Below are 15464 nucleotides of genomic sequence, written 5' to 3' on the forward strand. Positions count from 1 at the left end.
CCAGGGAAGCAGTCTTTGTTTTGTGTTTGTTTGAACATTTCTCCCTGCTGTGCCTTCTGACACCACCTGGAGGACTGAGGGGGAAGAAAATGGCAGAGACTCCTGCTCCAGAGGAAACCACTGGATCAGGAGAGGGGCGCCTGATCCACACACAGGCAAAAGGGAGGGAATTCAGCAGGATGATGCTGCCGAAAGCAGCTGTGCCCCTCTCCATGGGAACCCGAATGAAGCCCTTCTCACGCCTGGGCAGCAGGAGCACGAAGCAGCTGGGCAGTGGTGGCAGTGGCTGGTCGGGGAGTGTGCGCTGCAGTAGATGTCCCTGTACCGCCACTGTCGCACGGGTGGTGGCAGGAAGAAGCTGCTGGGGGGTGGCGGTGGCCCCCAGTTGGGGACTGCACGTTGCAACAGACTCCCCAGTGCCACTCCTCTCCTTCAATGGGGGGAAGCTGTTGCAAGCTAAGTTGAATAGATCTAACACAGAGGCATATATAGATATATCTTTAGACTTCCTAGAAGTCCAAGCCCAAAGAAGGAAAAGTTTCCCCAAGACGGTTGTTTGCTGCCATACATGCCACAGCGTTACTCATTCATCAATAGCAAAGATGAGCTGGATTCTTCTCACTTTGGAGCAGGCAACCTACCTCATAGACATAGTTATGAGATCATTCTTGCTATGATGTTAGTACATAGATGGGTATTGTTTTGTTTTTTAGGAAATAACAAGAGCACTGTCCAGAGGAGATGCCGTGGAGCTGAAAAGCCACCATCAGCACATACTTGTTTTTTGTGGCTTCCTCTCTTCCCCTTTGGTCATGAACTGGTCTGTCCCACTCCACTCAGGAAGGAAGAGGGAGGTTCTCTGAGATGAAGGTGGCTCAGTTTTTCCCTCTTCTGTTTTTCACTGTGGTTGTTGTTGTTTTATTGTGTTTTAATTCTTAAGAATTCTGTATAAACAGATATAAATGTGTCTCTCACTGTAGCAATATGCAGTTTATTCTGGTGTTGTTAGCTCTAAATCTGCCCCAAGAAAGCGTGTGTATAACTTGTCCTGCTTTCACCAATTAAAAACATCGTCAAGGATCAGTTAAGGGTCACTGCTTTTACTAATGTTAGGCAGTGCATAAATTGAAAGCCACAGCTTCCTTGTGTGCTAAGAGCAAAGCTTCCTGCCCTAGCAGGAGGAATGAGAGTCTTCTGGGTGATGACACCTGTTTGGAGGCTGCACATTTCGGCAGATTCCTCCACAGCACCCATCACACTCCAGTCTTCCGGAGACACTTTCCTAAGGCTGGGAAGGCCTTACTGGCAAGCCAGAGAGAGAAAGGCAGGGGTAGTGCTGCCTCCCCTTCATGGCTGCCCCCAGAAGACTTGTGCCTCCTGAGGGGCTTTGCTCTGAGTGGTGTTGCCTGTCAGAGGTGCTGTTTAGTCAGTCGCTCGGCAGGCGCTCTATGATCCTGGCCCCGGCACCACAACGAATTGTATTTTCTGCTTTGGATGAAGCAACATGTAATTGTGGTACCAAGAAACCATAGAACAGACTGTTGTTTCTGTTTGTGGTTTCTCAAAACCAAATGACCCATACTGCAATACCATGAAAGAGGTTCAGATGACATGAGAAACCACCTGCATAAAAAATCCATCATTGCTTCTCATGTCGTGTGAACCCACCCAGAGTACTTATAGGAGGATCCATGTTACTAAAGGTTTCACTGCAGGATCAGTGTAAGAGAAAACAGTAAGGAGAAGCAAGGATTGGACAAGATTCAGGTTAACATACTGTACCAGATACATATTCCATTCTCCTTCGAGTGTCTAGAAGTCTGTTGCTTTTTTTGGACTTTTTTTCTGGCAGACTTCCAAACCATAGGTTTGCTGTGAAAGAACTACCTATTGAAGGCAGAAAAGCCTCACCTATATGTTTCATGGATATAATTATAAGGCAGAGTAGAATATGAATAGCAAGTACTCCTGCCAAGATTTGAACATGTATTTGTCACAAACATAATTTATTCTTTACTACCTTCATTAATAGGCATACTATAAACCACTTGAGACTGCTGCAGGAAGGCAAAACAGATGCACGCATAAAAGACCTAGTTCTCTGAGATAGAGTACATGCACATATAATTGCCAAGTAAACATCACAATATTTTTCCACCACTCCCCTCAGAGCCTCTCTGTATGGAACTTCTTGTCTCATCAAGCAAGATCCAGAAATGATGCTGTCCTGTAAACACAAGAACAGCAATAAAGTGGTTCTCATACATTTGCTCTCTGAACAGCTGCAATACTTTCTTGGACAGAAAATGAGGACATATTTACATGGCCCTAATTTAAAGGATCAGTGATGTACACGTGAACAGGGAGCTCCAGTCTGCATTGGTTTACATACATATCTGAGGGAATATGAATTAGTAACACAACACAGCATAGTGAAACAGGGTTGGGATTAACAGAAAACATGTTACACCTCATTTTAATTTGCTATGATGCCAGATAAAGGAATCCTAGCTCCTAAGTGCACCTAGGTTGTTAAAACTTAAGCAATTGTTACCAAAATGGCTTTATAAGGATTGAGAATGCTCAGTGCCCTCAGGCAATTGTCTGGCAATTAAAGAAAAATAGCTTCTGGATAGGAATTGGCCTGTTTAAGCCCCTAAGAATTTATAAGATCCTGGTAGAGGGATTAGTGTTGGGGATGCCTATCACAAGGCACTCCATGAGGCTATAATCTCTTAAGAGTCTCACATTGCCAATTCTACCCTGTAGGGTGGGAGACCCATTAAGATGGCTTCCATCCAGAGATTTATGGAATTCAAGGTATTCCTGAATGTTCTGGAGGATGTTTTGTAGACCCTTTTCACAAAAAAGAGTGGGTATTCAAGAAGTCAGCCTGCCTGGAATGCCTGGCTCTACTTAACCAGAGCTAACAGAATACAGGTTGCTGCTCCAAAGGAAGGGATGCCTCTCCAGTCGATTCCTGATCCACTCAGCATCAGGCATTTCAGGCTCTCCAGATCTCTGAAGAGCCATACTGATTACTTTGGCTGGCCAGTACAATTCTTCAGGGCGAGACAGAGCATGCATTCAGACGGGCGGGCAGAAGCTGGAGGAAGGGTGCAGTGGTGGTTTTCTTCCTGCTTTGGGCAGTCTGTGCTGCCACAGGACCCCTGGAAGGGCTGGATTTGGCCCCTGGCCCTGAGGTTCTACACCCCTACCCTTAAAGAATACTAGAATGGGTCAAACAAAGGTTTTGGAGATGTGTGGCATGTGGTGTGCCCTCAATCCCACCTGAACAGCCTTCCTTGCTCTCCTTCCTATACTGTGCCACCCATATTTCGGGCTGAAAGAGCAGCCAGCTCCCTACTCACTTAGTCCTCAGCACTCAGAGCTACAGGGGAAGGGTGCCGTAGTACTCAATGGCTGAGGGTCAGGGCTAGGTGAACAGGCAGCTACTGGAGCTCACCTGTGTGGAGACGCTGCACTGTAGGTGGGGCTTCCCAAGCCCTGACCCATAATCCTGGAGATCTCACAATTTGTTTGAAAATCCACTGTGGACCACACATGGCAGGAGCTTGTTTCTACAGATTTCCATGCAGGAATGCACACTTTTTTAAAGGCTGGATTACCATAGCCCAGGGGTCATCAAACTTTTTTAACAGGGGACCAGTTGAAAGGCGGCAGCAATGGGCACGGGCCGCCAAGGCAGTATGGGTGGGGCGCGCGTGCGCAGCGAGGCACCGGCTTGCTTGCAAGGAGATCGTTTTCTCCGAGTGTGTCCAAAACGATTTCCGCATGAGCAAGCCCCTGCCTTGCCATGCGCATGCTCGTGCGCACGGAGAGTTCAAAGCCTCTATGGCGGGCCTGATAAATGGACATGGCAGATCAGATCTGGCCCACAGGCCATAGTTTTAGGACATATTCCATAGCCAGTAGAGAAGGGAACACATTGTCACCGAAAGTTTCAGTGTGGTTTCATTCCATAAAGCACTGTTTTCTTGGCACGTGGCATTTTCCCAGCTACTTACCTGCTGACTCAGACTGTAATTTACAGGAGCAACGTCTTTCTGAGGCTTTGTGAGTGGACAGAATGTTTTTTTTCCCTTGCTCTTGGCATCCATTCTTTGGTATTGCCAAGTGGCAACACCCAGTTACCAGTTACCAGCATGTTACCAGTGCCTCCAACCTTCAATGACTGGTCATTAATATCAGTGCTAACGCTGCTATGCTGGGGATAATGGACTTCATGTCTATCAGGACAGCCATAGGCTATTCTCAATAGTTTCATTGGCACAACACTACAAGCTGCCCTAAAGATTAACTGCACAGCATGAATTGTTCATGAAACAAGTCATGGTGCACCCCATACGTGATCAAACTCACCTGGAGTCCCTTTTTCATGATCTCCAAAGTGTCCAAGCAGCAACTTGTAGTGATCATGGTTGGTTCACCTGCTTTTTAAAATTATTTACACCCCAAATGTGCACAAATATTTTTCATTATTAAAAAAAAACCTCTTTTGCAAAATGGTAGCTGAAATGAAAGGCTTACATACACAACATTGACCAAGTAGGTGTGTAAATAGGGGTTTTGTTTGTTTGTTTTTACTTTGCATTTCCTTGACAGCTGCTACACTGCAAGGGATCTTTTTTTATGAAAAATTATCTACTCATAATTTCATGACAAAATCTCCTTGATTTTTAGGTTGGACTTGAATGTTTCAGTGCTATTTGCATTTTCCTTCCTTTCCTGAAATGCCAGGTGCTCAAAAAAGTGGAAAAGTCTTACATGTAATCACTGCGGCGAGGATTGCATTCGCTCAAAACTGGAAAAGTGAGGAACTACCCACCAATGAACTGATTCTAAAAAAAGATTCTGGACTGTGCAGGAATGGATAGATTGACTTTATCACTGAAGGAGAAAGACGATATTGACTTCTATCAAACTTGGGATTCTTTTTATTATTGGCTAGAGAAATGGGACTTGGCTTAGATTTAAATACGTTTTTAAGTTATCATAAATGGAAAAAGAAGGGTGTGGGGGCTGACCCAGCAGGCTCGATGTTTTTGATGTTGTTTGTAGTTTTCTTTTTGTTTTGTTTTTTTAGGATTATAATTTTAAATAAAACTTATTTTTAAAAAAGTGGAAAAATACAAGTCGCTCCATTTATGAGTTTTGGCAGCTTTGAAACCTCAGGTTTTCATTTAAAATGGGATTTTTGCAGGCTAATCAGGGGGTTTTGACAGGGACATAAGTAGCCATGAAGTCTGTATGAGAATAAAAGTTAAAGGCAAAAAATGAAGGCAGGAAAAGCTTGCAATCAGAGTAGGCTCCGTCAAGCTAGTGTCAATGTGTTGTTTGGGTGTACAGAGGAGTGGCAAGTGTTTTTCACTGCTCTTGCTGAGCTGCTTGCTCATGCTTTCCTTGTACTCACAATGGGGTCAATTGCTCAGGTTTGGACAGTATGACAAACCCTTGTAGGTACAAATAGGGTCGCCTGCAGCTCACAAACAAGCCACACTGCAGGATCCACATTCTCATGATATAACAATGCCCCGTAGCTAGATACCCATAATGGGTTCTCATGTAGGGAAACTCAGTCCATACATCAAATGTCTTAGATATGTGTCAGGGTAGGAGGGGTGTCCCTCTACAGAGGCGTCCTCAGAAGGTACACAGTGGGGGGGCAGGACTGGCAGGGATGTGATAGTGGCAGTGGGGCCGGTGGCTGTGGTCCTGTTCAGCTGCTCCACGTAACAGTGCTTGTGTAAGCTGAATGGCCAAGTAGGGTTATTCTCTGGGACTGACATGGGTCAAGGCTCAGGTTTTAGGTTCTTCTGTCTGACCTCTGCATGAATGGTGAACTAGTCTAGGTGGGCAGCCCTTGGAGGCTGATCCAACTCCTTTTCAGAATGCTCTGACAGTTTTACCATGTATTTACTTTTAAAACTGACTTCTGTCCTTCAACAGAATAATACCCTTGAGGAAACAGTGCAATAATTAAAAACAATTTCAGTAATAAAAAATAATTACCCACAAGAAATAGCACAGCAACATACAGTCCCAGCAGCAAAGGCAGATTAAAAATAATTCAACTGCTATTTTAAAGGCCCAGAAAAATAGAAATGTCTTTGCTTGGGACTTGAAAGACATAAGACTCTGTGCCAGGTGGACCTCCCTACAGAATGTGATTTATAAATAGAACTCCATAACTAAGGCGCCTTCAATGTCTGCCATCTGCCTAAACAGTTGCCCTGACAAATGAGATGATGCAACCCTCAAAGCCTGCTGTGACTATTTTGCAGGGCATTTTGAAGACAAACTAACTTGCTTCCATAATGATCGTAATACTGCTTTTGCAATAGTTCCAAATAAGCTGTCTAGTGCACCATCTATCCAGTTTTTGTGGGGTCATTTTCAGCTTCTGAAGCTGGAGGATGTGGACAAAATGCTTACAGCACTCAACACATCTCTTCTGACACCTGGCCCATCATGGACACATCTCTTATTTGAACTAGCTGATTTGGTACATTTATTTAGGTGGGTTCATGAGTGGTGAATAGATCATTATGTAACCCTATGTACCCCTGACGGGATGGTACAGCAGCTTCTCAGCCCTTTTTGACCCTGAGGAGCCCCTGTAGCAATAATCGGAAGGGACTGTGGGAAGTGATTCAGAGGAGAAATCAGAGAGAGAGATCCAAGAGAGAAATGTAAAGGAAGGCTTTAAAGAAAGGCAGGGACAGAAAAGAGAGGTCCTGTGGAGACTAAGATAACAACCAGAAAAGAGATCATCCTCATCCTCAACATCATCCTGCCCTCTAGCCACTGACCAGGCAACAGCAGCCACCCCACCAACAGCCAATGAATGACACTGAGCATGGGCACCTACGGTCCCAGACTGCATAGCTTTAGGCAGGTTTTGAGAAATTACCTATAAAATAATTGGATTTCCTGCCATGTGGTGAAACTTACTTTAAATAATGTATAAATAGGAATGCTTGTTTTGCTTCCTTACCCCTCCCCTTCCTTGTTAAACAAATCCTAGTTCTCAGGCACGCATATTTCTCTCATTTCCCCCTCCCTTTCTCCAGTTCTGGGGACTGGAGGCACCACACGCTATTCTGGAGTCAAGTTCTCTTCTTCAGCAATCCTACTACTGAATGAACCTAAGGACCCTGGTTTCTAACAGCCCATGGCCTTGTTGGTAGGATCAGTGGGGTTGTAATTGTATGATGGTACTCCTGAGAAAGCCCACTCTCTTAATCTATAGGTTTATATCAACTTTCGCTTGATGTTTTAAAACATTTATAAACAAGCAAATTTATGTAAGAGAGTTATCAGAAGAAATTAATATTGTGGTGTTTGCTGACTAGTTTAAAACAGGAAAAAAACCAAGGGAAAGCAAAGCATACACAACTTTTTGCTAGCAAGGGTTACTCCCTGCTTGAAGTAGCCTTGTGCAGGATTTGCTTTTTATTGCTCTAGCTTTATGTTTAGACATGAGATTGCTGAACTGTGACTGGCTATTGTAGTTCCTGAATTCTGCCCCTTCAAATGAATTCATAAGTTGAAGAAGTTTAATTTCAGCTTCTACAGTTCTATAGAAATTGCTTAACTTGTTCTCTGTGGCTTTGGGCATGAGCCTCATTGAACATGAATCTTTCTGTATTGTTCTTTCCTTAGTTCAAGCTTTGTGCCAGTAATAAATAACTTAACAGGAAACTTAAGTTCAGACAGCCTTTTAAGCTAGGCCTCTTTGAAAAGCCCAATATGACCATTTCTAAAATTGCCTATAGCATCAGTATATTGGTGACACCTTACTCTGCTTCACCATTACATTCATTACATCTGCGTCAGGAGAGGCTGTGTACCTGCAATGTTTCTTGATGCTGTTGTGAGCTGGATGAGAGAACTAAGCTGAAGCTGAATACTGATGAAACAGTGGTACTGTAACCATGTGATTCCCACTCTGTGAATCTGGATGGGATAGGATTTCCTAAAGGAAATAAGTTTTCTGCTTGAGGGAACTCCCGAATCCAGCACTGTCATCAGAGACCCTAGGGACCTCCATGGCTAGGAGTGCCTACTACCAGCTTAGCCTGGTATGGTAACTTCACCCCTTCTTGGACAGCCTGGCCACTGTGATCCATTCATGGTTATCTTGTGATGGATTACTGCAGTGCATTTTATGTAAGGGTGCCTTAAGGGCTTGTTTGCAAGTGCAGTTAGGTTGACTGACTGGGGTGCTTTACTCTGCCAGCTTGCTTCCATGTTATGTTTAAGGTGCTGATATGAGTAGAAAAAGGTCTATACAACTCTGAATCAGGATTCCTGTGTGATGATCTCTCCCCTGAAGTATGCCACATCTCAACACTAGCTGTTGGGAATGAAAGAGGCAGTTGTTCTTGGCACATTTTTCATGGTCAGGGTGATACCAACTCTTCAGATGAAGATGGTGAAGCCTGAGAAGGGAGGCCTGTAGACACAGAAATGGTGAAGGAAGAGGACCTTATCTCAAGGTCACCAACTCCAGGTGTTCAGGCAGACCCAGGGAACTGGCAGGGTTTCGAAGTGCTGGGAGGGGTCATAGGAGTCTGGTCTGATCCTTTACCCCAGGGCATGGTATCAGGAGAGAAGGGCTAGCCAACTAGAGGGCCTGCATACAGCTAGAAGGCTTGCCCATCTCCAGAGGAGCACTTCCAGAGGCATGGAGTCCAGGGTTGCTCAAAAGGAGGGTTCTCAGAAATAGTTTCTAGTTTGAGTTCAATGAACCACACCGTGCATGCTCAGAGATTCTTTCTTTGCTGGCTATAGCTTGCTGCATATACATTGGAAATAAAGAGCTTTTGCTAAAGAACTGTCTGTTGTTTGCAAAGAGAAGGAGGGAACCTAACTCTTGACACTGGCATGCTTTAGGTATATATTATAAACATACATGTTTGTTTTGCCTTTCCTGCAGCCACAAGCTAGCTTTGTACCAACTATTGTACATGTAGGTATGTTTATATGTTTTTATTTGTTGTTACTCTTTTGTATGCTTTCTGGATTTTTTCAAATGAGAAGCAGTATCCAATAAATTATAAATTCAGAAAGTGGAGGCATCTGCTGAAGAGCCTGTGATGATATTGATGCACAGCTGGCACCCGGGTCTTAGCTAAGAAAGTTTAAGTATCTGTTGTTTGGGCTCACAACAGGACCAGCATTTTGAACTGCACTAGGAAACAGACTGGCAGTCAACAACACAGTTTCAAGACTAGCATGTATTGATATGTTCACTAAGTTGATAGCCCAGAAGCTGAAATTACAGAAAAGTCTTCAAAAGCAGTCCCCAGTATAGCTGATCATATTATTCAAATGTGGGTTTCACCATAGCTGATCTGTGACCAGGCATGGGCACAGCTGGCACAAAACTCTTAGGTGATGGAAGCTGCCATTTGGGATGAAGCCACTTGGGCCTCTTCAAGAAAGCTCAATCAGCAAGCCCCTATTTTTATAAATAAATGGGACAAATGCAGGTATTCAAATGGGACTACTGCCAACACATATGATTTGATCCAAAAATTTTCAATTTAAATAAAAACAAACACCAATGCTTAGTTGTACATTTTTTAAAAAATGGACTGGAACTGTTTAAAAACACTGAACATTGTTCTTAGCCAAGTGGATGGAAAAATTATGGTAAATTTACCAACCACAAAGGGAGGTAGAAATCCACTGTTCTAATACTGCAATTGCCAATCACAATATGTATTTCCCCTAAGTTTGCCATAAAGTTACTGTAACTGCAATGCTTCACTGTCTAAGCATTTCATAAAGACAGATGTGATGACATTATGAATGGCTTTTAGGCCTCATAAGTAAGGCAACCCACCGATTCCAACAAGCCAGCTTCATCATAAGAAAACTCAATCTGGACCACTGACAAAGGGAAATATGAGGCAATCGCTTTCAGAAGTGCAAGTACTGAATGAGCAAAATATGCGGCACGTCCCATTTTGCTCCAACCCGATCCTCTCCAACCAAAATGTCATGTCTCTGCGAGGGTGCGCCGCTCTCCGCCGCCTCGCTGCAGGGAAGCGCTCACACGCTCTGCTTAAACGAAAGGCTCCGCACAGCCAAGGAGTTGCTGGCGCGCCCGCCTCTTAGAGGGAGCCCTGCTTTTTTTGCACTGTGATTGGCGACGGTGCTGTCCGTCTTGGACTTCAAGCAGCACTTCCGCTTTAGCTACCTCCGCTTCAAGCTTGAAGCTGGCAGCCAAGGAAGGTTGTTTTGTTTGCCGCAGTTGCTGCCGCTGCTCCTCCTGCTGCTGCTGCTGTGGGAGTCCCGCTGCTGGAGCCCTGACCTGGCGGTGGGAGGACAGAAGCCTCTTTCACAAGCCTCTTGTGAAATACACCGTAAAAAACCACCACCACCACCACCACCACCAGAGCTGAGCTTTCAAACCCTTCCCCACCCCACCCCCCGGCCCATCCCCATTGCCTGAGGAAATAGGTGGGTAATATCTGCGGACTCTGAAACGAGGGGGTGGGAGATCAGCTGCTACCGTTGCCCTCTTCAATGGCTAATTCTTCCTGTGCTTTTGGGAAATGTTATTTATTTTTTGTTTGTCTGCAACTGAGGAAGCAAGCCAATGCTTTGACAGCTGCCTGCTTGGGGTGGTGGCAGGGCTGGGAAGTAGCCTGAGGACAAAACGTGGCGCTGACATGATGCTAGTCACATTTGCCTTGCCTTCCCCTAAGCTGCTGCTGCTGCTGTTACTCCTCCCCCGTCTTTATTTATTTTTATTGGAGCTGTCTGTGGTGTGTGCGCGCGTGTGCATTTAGGCTGCCGGTCCCGGCTGCTTTTGCAGCTTTGCGTTTTCCCAGTGTGACCTCCCGCAGCAGCCCACCCTTTTCTCCTGCCTTTCCCTCCCCCACCCCGGCCCTTGCCAATGTCTGCCTGTAGGAGGTGGAGTTAACTGTAACAGACAAGACACTCCTGCGCCGGGGAACAGGGCTGCCCGAGGCCAGAGAATTTGCAGAAATGCCCAAGAGAGCAAAGCATTTTTCCTCTCCCGAATTCTATCGAGAGAGGGAAAGTGGAACCCCCTCTCACGTCTGTTTCTCCTCTCAGTGCCGGAAAACACTAAAGACGGTGCCTCTGCTTTTGTGCCTCAGCCAAGCTGGCGCATGCTTATGTGTCTGGAGTAAGGTGTGCGTGTGTGAGGGAAAGCAGAGGGGGAACTAAGCGGGAACCCCTAAACTTCCTCTCTATTCTCACAGCTATTGTGAGGAGCGGTGGTCGAAGCGAGAGGGGTCGTATGCTCTCCCTTTTGGTTGCTCCTGGTGTATGTAAGGCCTTTCCGCCTTCCCGTGTGGGTGGGGGAGTAACAGAGGAAACGGTAATATTTACGACCTGCTTTGAGTCATTGTGAGGAATGATATGGGAATGGCAGAGGACAGGACTGATGTTGTGTGCCTCCATCTCACTAAAATCCAGCTATCTTGACTCCATAACGTTGTCGTTCGATCCTCGTTCAAAGGTGTTCCTTAGGAATGTCGTGGGAACGTTACGCTTAGTCCTTAAAACAATATACAGCTCCACAGATTTTCTTGGCGGGCCCTCTATTTTTCTCTGTTACCGCTTCCCCAACCCCCCTGGATCCGTCGTAGAGATAGAGAACTTAAGCCTCTGGGGAGAGGTGTGTTATAAGGAATAGTCCACAGTCCAATTGTACGCTGTAAAATAAGCCCCCTTTATTTCTCGTGAGTATTCATAGGACAGAAAACAAAACCCAAGAGCTTTAAAATATTAGGAAATTCGACAAAATGGGGACTGAAATGTGTTGTGTATAATCCAATGCAATTTACACAGAGGCTTCATGGAATTCATTGGCGCCCATAAGTATGTACAGGAATTTAGCCTTAATGGGGCAAGAACAGTTTCTAAGGTGGCAAGAAGAAACCCACCACAAAAAAATTCAGTTCTGCTTTTCTAAGGTTCTCTGAAAGTGGAGGGCAGGAAGGAGTTATAGGCATCTGTTTCTACAATCCCTTCCTCCAACTGGCCATGGAGAAATGAGTTGAGCTCAAAAAAAAAAAAAAAATCAAAGGAGCCTTTTGAGTAGAGGAAGAGGCGAGGTTGCTTGGGGACGGGGGACAAGGAACACTTCCTTGGCTGAATCCGGAGCTCGAGAATAGGAATACTCCGTTAGGGCTTTCTGCGGAGACTACTGAATTCCTGTGAAGAGATTGGGAAATGGTGTGAGCCGCCCCCAGTCGTGCTGCAACACAGCTCTGTAGTGGCGGCGAAAGGGTGGAGGTGGCGGCGGTGGCGAGGCACAGTTCTAGATCCGCCTCTTTCATTGATGAATTTTAAATTTTTGTGCTTTCTCCCTCTTAACCAGTTTGTCCGAGTCATTTATTTCCTAGAACAGATGTAGGAAGGATCAGGGAGGAATCGGACAGACGCAAAAGCCTCATAGAGTGCCTTTGGTGGCTTTTTGGGGAGGGTGGGTGGTTGTATTCTTATTTCTTTTATTTTTTTTTCATTAAAAGGAACCTTTTCAATTATTGCGAGTTTATGACTGTTAAGTGACAGCTGGGGAAATATTACTCGGAAGAGGAAGGATAAAAAGCTGCCCACTCTCTGTTTTTCTTGTATAATTATTTTTTGAGGGGATTTTTCTGAAATTTATAATCACAAGCATTTATTTTCATAAAGATTCGAAATGTCAGCATTTGCAAAAGGTAAGTGAATGCACAGATGCCTTTCTGAAGTACTTAAAGCTGCATGATACCTGTGGTTATGTGGGGTTTTTTAAGGGAACTATGCTTTGCTCTACAAGCAGTAGCTGTATAGGGGCAGTAGTGATGGTAGATAGTAAGAAGGAATGGGAGTATCATTTGTGCTAATTAAATGTATTATACTCTAGTTCTGAGGGGATGTACAGGTGACAGCATAGCAACAGCAGCAGTTCTTACCTGGTTCCTTTTGCTTGTGTGTGAGTATGCAGGGTTTTGTTTTCTCTAGATACATAAAAACTGCAAAACCGGACTGAAGCGGATGTGGCTGCAAGCTCTGAATCTGGCAAATTACAGAATAGTTCTGTATTGAGTTATGACTCCAGATTTGCTGCACGACCTTTTAGTCAACCTCTTAGGATAAAACATGGATATTAATGTTCAGTTCTGTGTTTGTTGTAAGGTTCAGGTAAATTTTGGCATGAAATCTTTCTGGTAGGCTATGGCTGTCTCCTTCCACTGTCTGAGTACGTGGTCTGATTCACAGAATTCTCTATTGCAAAATGGGGAATAGCTCATAAGAAGACATTTCAGGAAGCCTAATGACTCCAATGCATTGCTGTGGCATTGTCTTTTCTCCATGGAAATATGTATTTGGCAGTGTGTTTATTCTTTTAGATGAAGGAAATGTACCCTTTAATACACCCAAATGTTTGTTAATAAAGGTACTTTGTCAAACAGAAAAGGTTTCAGTACCTGTATGTAAAGTGTGTGGAACACTTTCAACTGAGATTATATATAGAAAGGCAGACTTAGTTTACTAGATGCTGTATAATGTCAGTGCAGTATGGTTATAGAAACTGGTTATAGTATGGTATATAGTATAGTATGGTTATAGTATGGTATATCACAGCATGGCAGGCTGAAAAGAATGTTAAAAGTAGATACGATTGAATTTTAAAGTCAACTATCTGAAAGTGATCCACCTATAACCAATCAACTCTGCACAGCAAAGAGTATAACATTTTCATGCAGTGTCGCAAATGTAAAAGCCTGGCACTAGAAGAAGCCATTTTGCATAAAAATGGTTTTGCTTATATTTGTCAAAGTGCTGGTTTTATGAGAGTCAGAGTAAGTTTGGTAGGGTTTAGAGCATACTCTTGAAGTCTAAGCAATTATAATGTTGTATCTGCTTACCTGTTAGGATTACTCTTATGTGTGAAAGCAGCCCGACCTGGCATTTTCTAATACTAGTTTGGGAAAGTTGAGGTGTTCACAATTCTTCTTTATGGCATTGATGAAATTGTTTGAAACTGTTAGCTTGAACATGATTATTACATGTCCCATCATCAGATCTCAAACCTTGACTTTCTTGAATGCGAATGTTTAAACGTGTCTGGAGGAGTACCCGCTGAGGACATATAATACAAATAATTCAAACTTCTTTGAAGAAGGTGAACATTTTGACTGTCTAATGTATAGTCCTATCAACAAAAGAGTGGGAAAAAGAGAACAAACCTGATCTTCAGGCAGCATGTGTGCTCTTTTCACAGTATATTTGAGGTCTTTAAAAAGCATTAAGTAGCTACAGTGCATTAATTTCAATCAGCTTGCAGAGGGACATGAAACATGCAGTTCTGTGCCCTCTTTCCTGGAAGGAAACCCTGGTGAGATCATTTGGACATATTTCTGAGTAGCCATGCATTGGGTTAACAAATAAGAAGCCACTCTTAACAACAACATCCATGACCATAGCATCATGTATATTATTTTAGGCCTTGATTTTTCAGCTAGTAACATGTCGTTAAACTTGTGTGTAGGACTACAGTTTGTATGGTATGGAGCTTGGGGGAGGAATGAAAAAGATTGGGGCTATTTTGCTATGTTGTAATATCACTAATTGTAATTGCTTTTATAAGTTCTCCCCCAAACTAGCACCATGACTCCCTCCTGTGCTGAGAGTTTGAATTTCAGATTTCAATGTACCATATTGCAGCTTTTCTCAATCTAATGAACTCCAGATGTGTTTGGAGTGGAAGGTACCAGGTTGGGAGAGACTGCTACACATTTAAGTAAATCAGGCTTGGTTTGAATCTTTACTGAATTTTATTTAGAGCCTTCTCTCTCAATTGATAATAACATAGTATTTTGCTTATTGCCTAATGTTTGTCAGATACAACTTATTTCAGGTATTATACTTATGGATTGTATGAAATATTTCAACCAAGTAATTTGACTCTTGGAACAATCCACATGATAGCAAATGACATTAACACTGAGGGTGAAATAGTGACTAAGCTAAAATATATAGCAAAAATTATATTGGTTCAAGAATTGTTGACTTAAATTCTGAATATGTTTAGAAGTAGGGACTATGCTGTAAAATTTTAAATATTTGGTTATGGTAACTTAAAAATTAGTGTCCATAAAACAAAATGGATCTTATGTAGCCAAAGTGAAGTCCTTGTAAGACTCCAATCCTATACAGAGTTATTGCAAGTAAGTCCCACTGATTTGGGTTAGAATTGCTTTGGAATAAATATGATGAATTAGAATGAAATAACCTATTGATTTTAATGAAACAGTGCATGTGCCTAACACTACCAGTGTAATCAATTCTTAGTACTCAGCTTTGGTTGGATAATGCCCAGTGTTCTCCTAAATTCCATGTTTGTTGACATTTACTTCTTTTTCACATGTGCTGTTTACTTGGACAGATAAACTGAGCTTAGTTCACAT

General features: G+C 43.5%; 1 protein-coding gene across 3 annotated transcripts in view; it reads left to right on the forward strand.

The window, feature by feature from the left end:
- Positions 1-10471: 10471 nt before the first annotated feature.
- Positions 10472-15464, forward strand: part of UGP2 (UDP-glucose pyrophosphorylase 2) — a 44150-nt gene continuing 39157 nt past the window's right edge. Inside the window, exon 1 of one of the 3 annotated variants that reach the window (XM_044454642.1) lies at positions 10472-10494. Coding sequence is in view for 1 of the 3 variants with exons in the window: in XM_044454640.1 (XP_044310575.1) it covers positions 12713-12731 (19 nt within the window). In the remaining 2 variants the exon portion in view is untranslated. Of the gene's footprint in view, positions 10495-11171; positions 11194-12197; positions 12732-15464 lie in introns of those variants that run through there. The other 2 variants (XM_044454641.1, XM_044454640.1) reach the window with 2 other exon arrangements.

Source organism: Varanus komodoensis, unplaced genomic scaffold (genome assembly GCF_004798865.1).
Source record: "Varanus komodoensis strain SLA01 unplaced genomic scaffold, ASM479886v1 scaffold7_3, whole genome shotgun sequence".
NCBI classification, from domain to species: domain Eukaryota; kingdom Metazoa; phylum Chordata; class Lepidosauria; order Squamata; family Varanidae; genus Varanus; species Varanus komodoensis.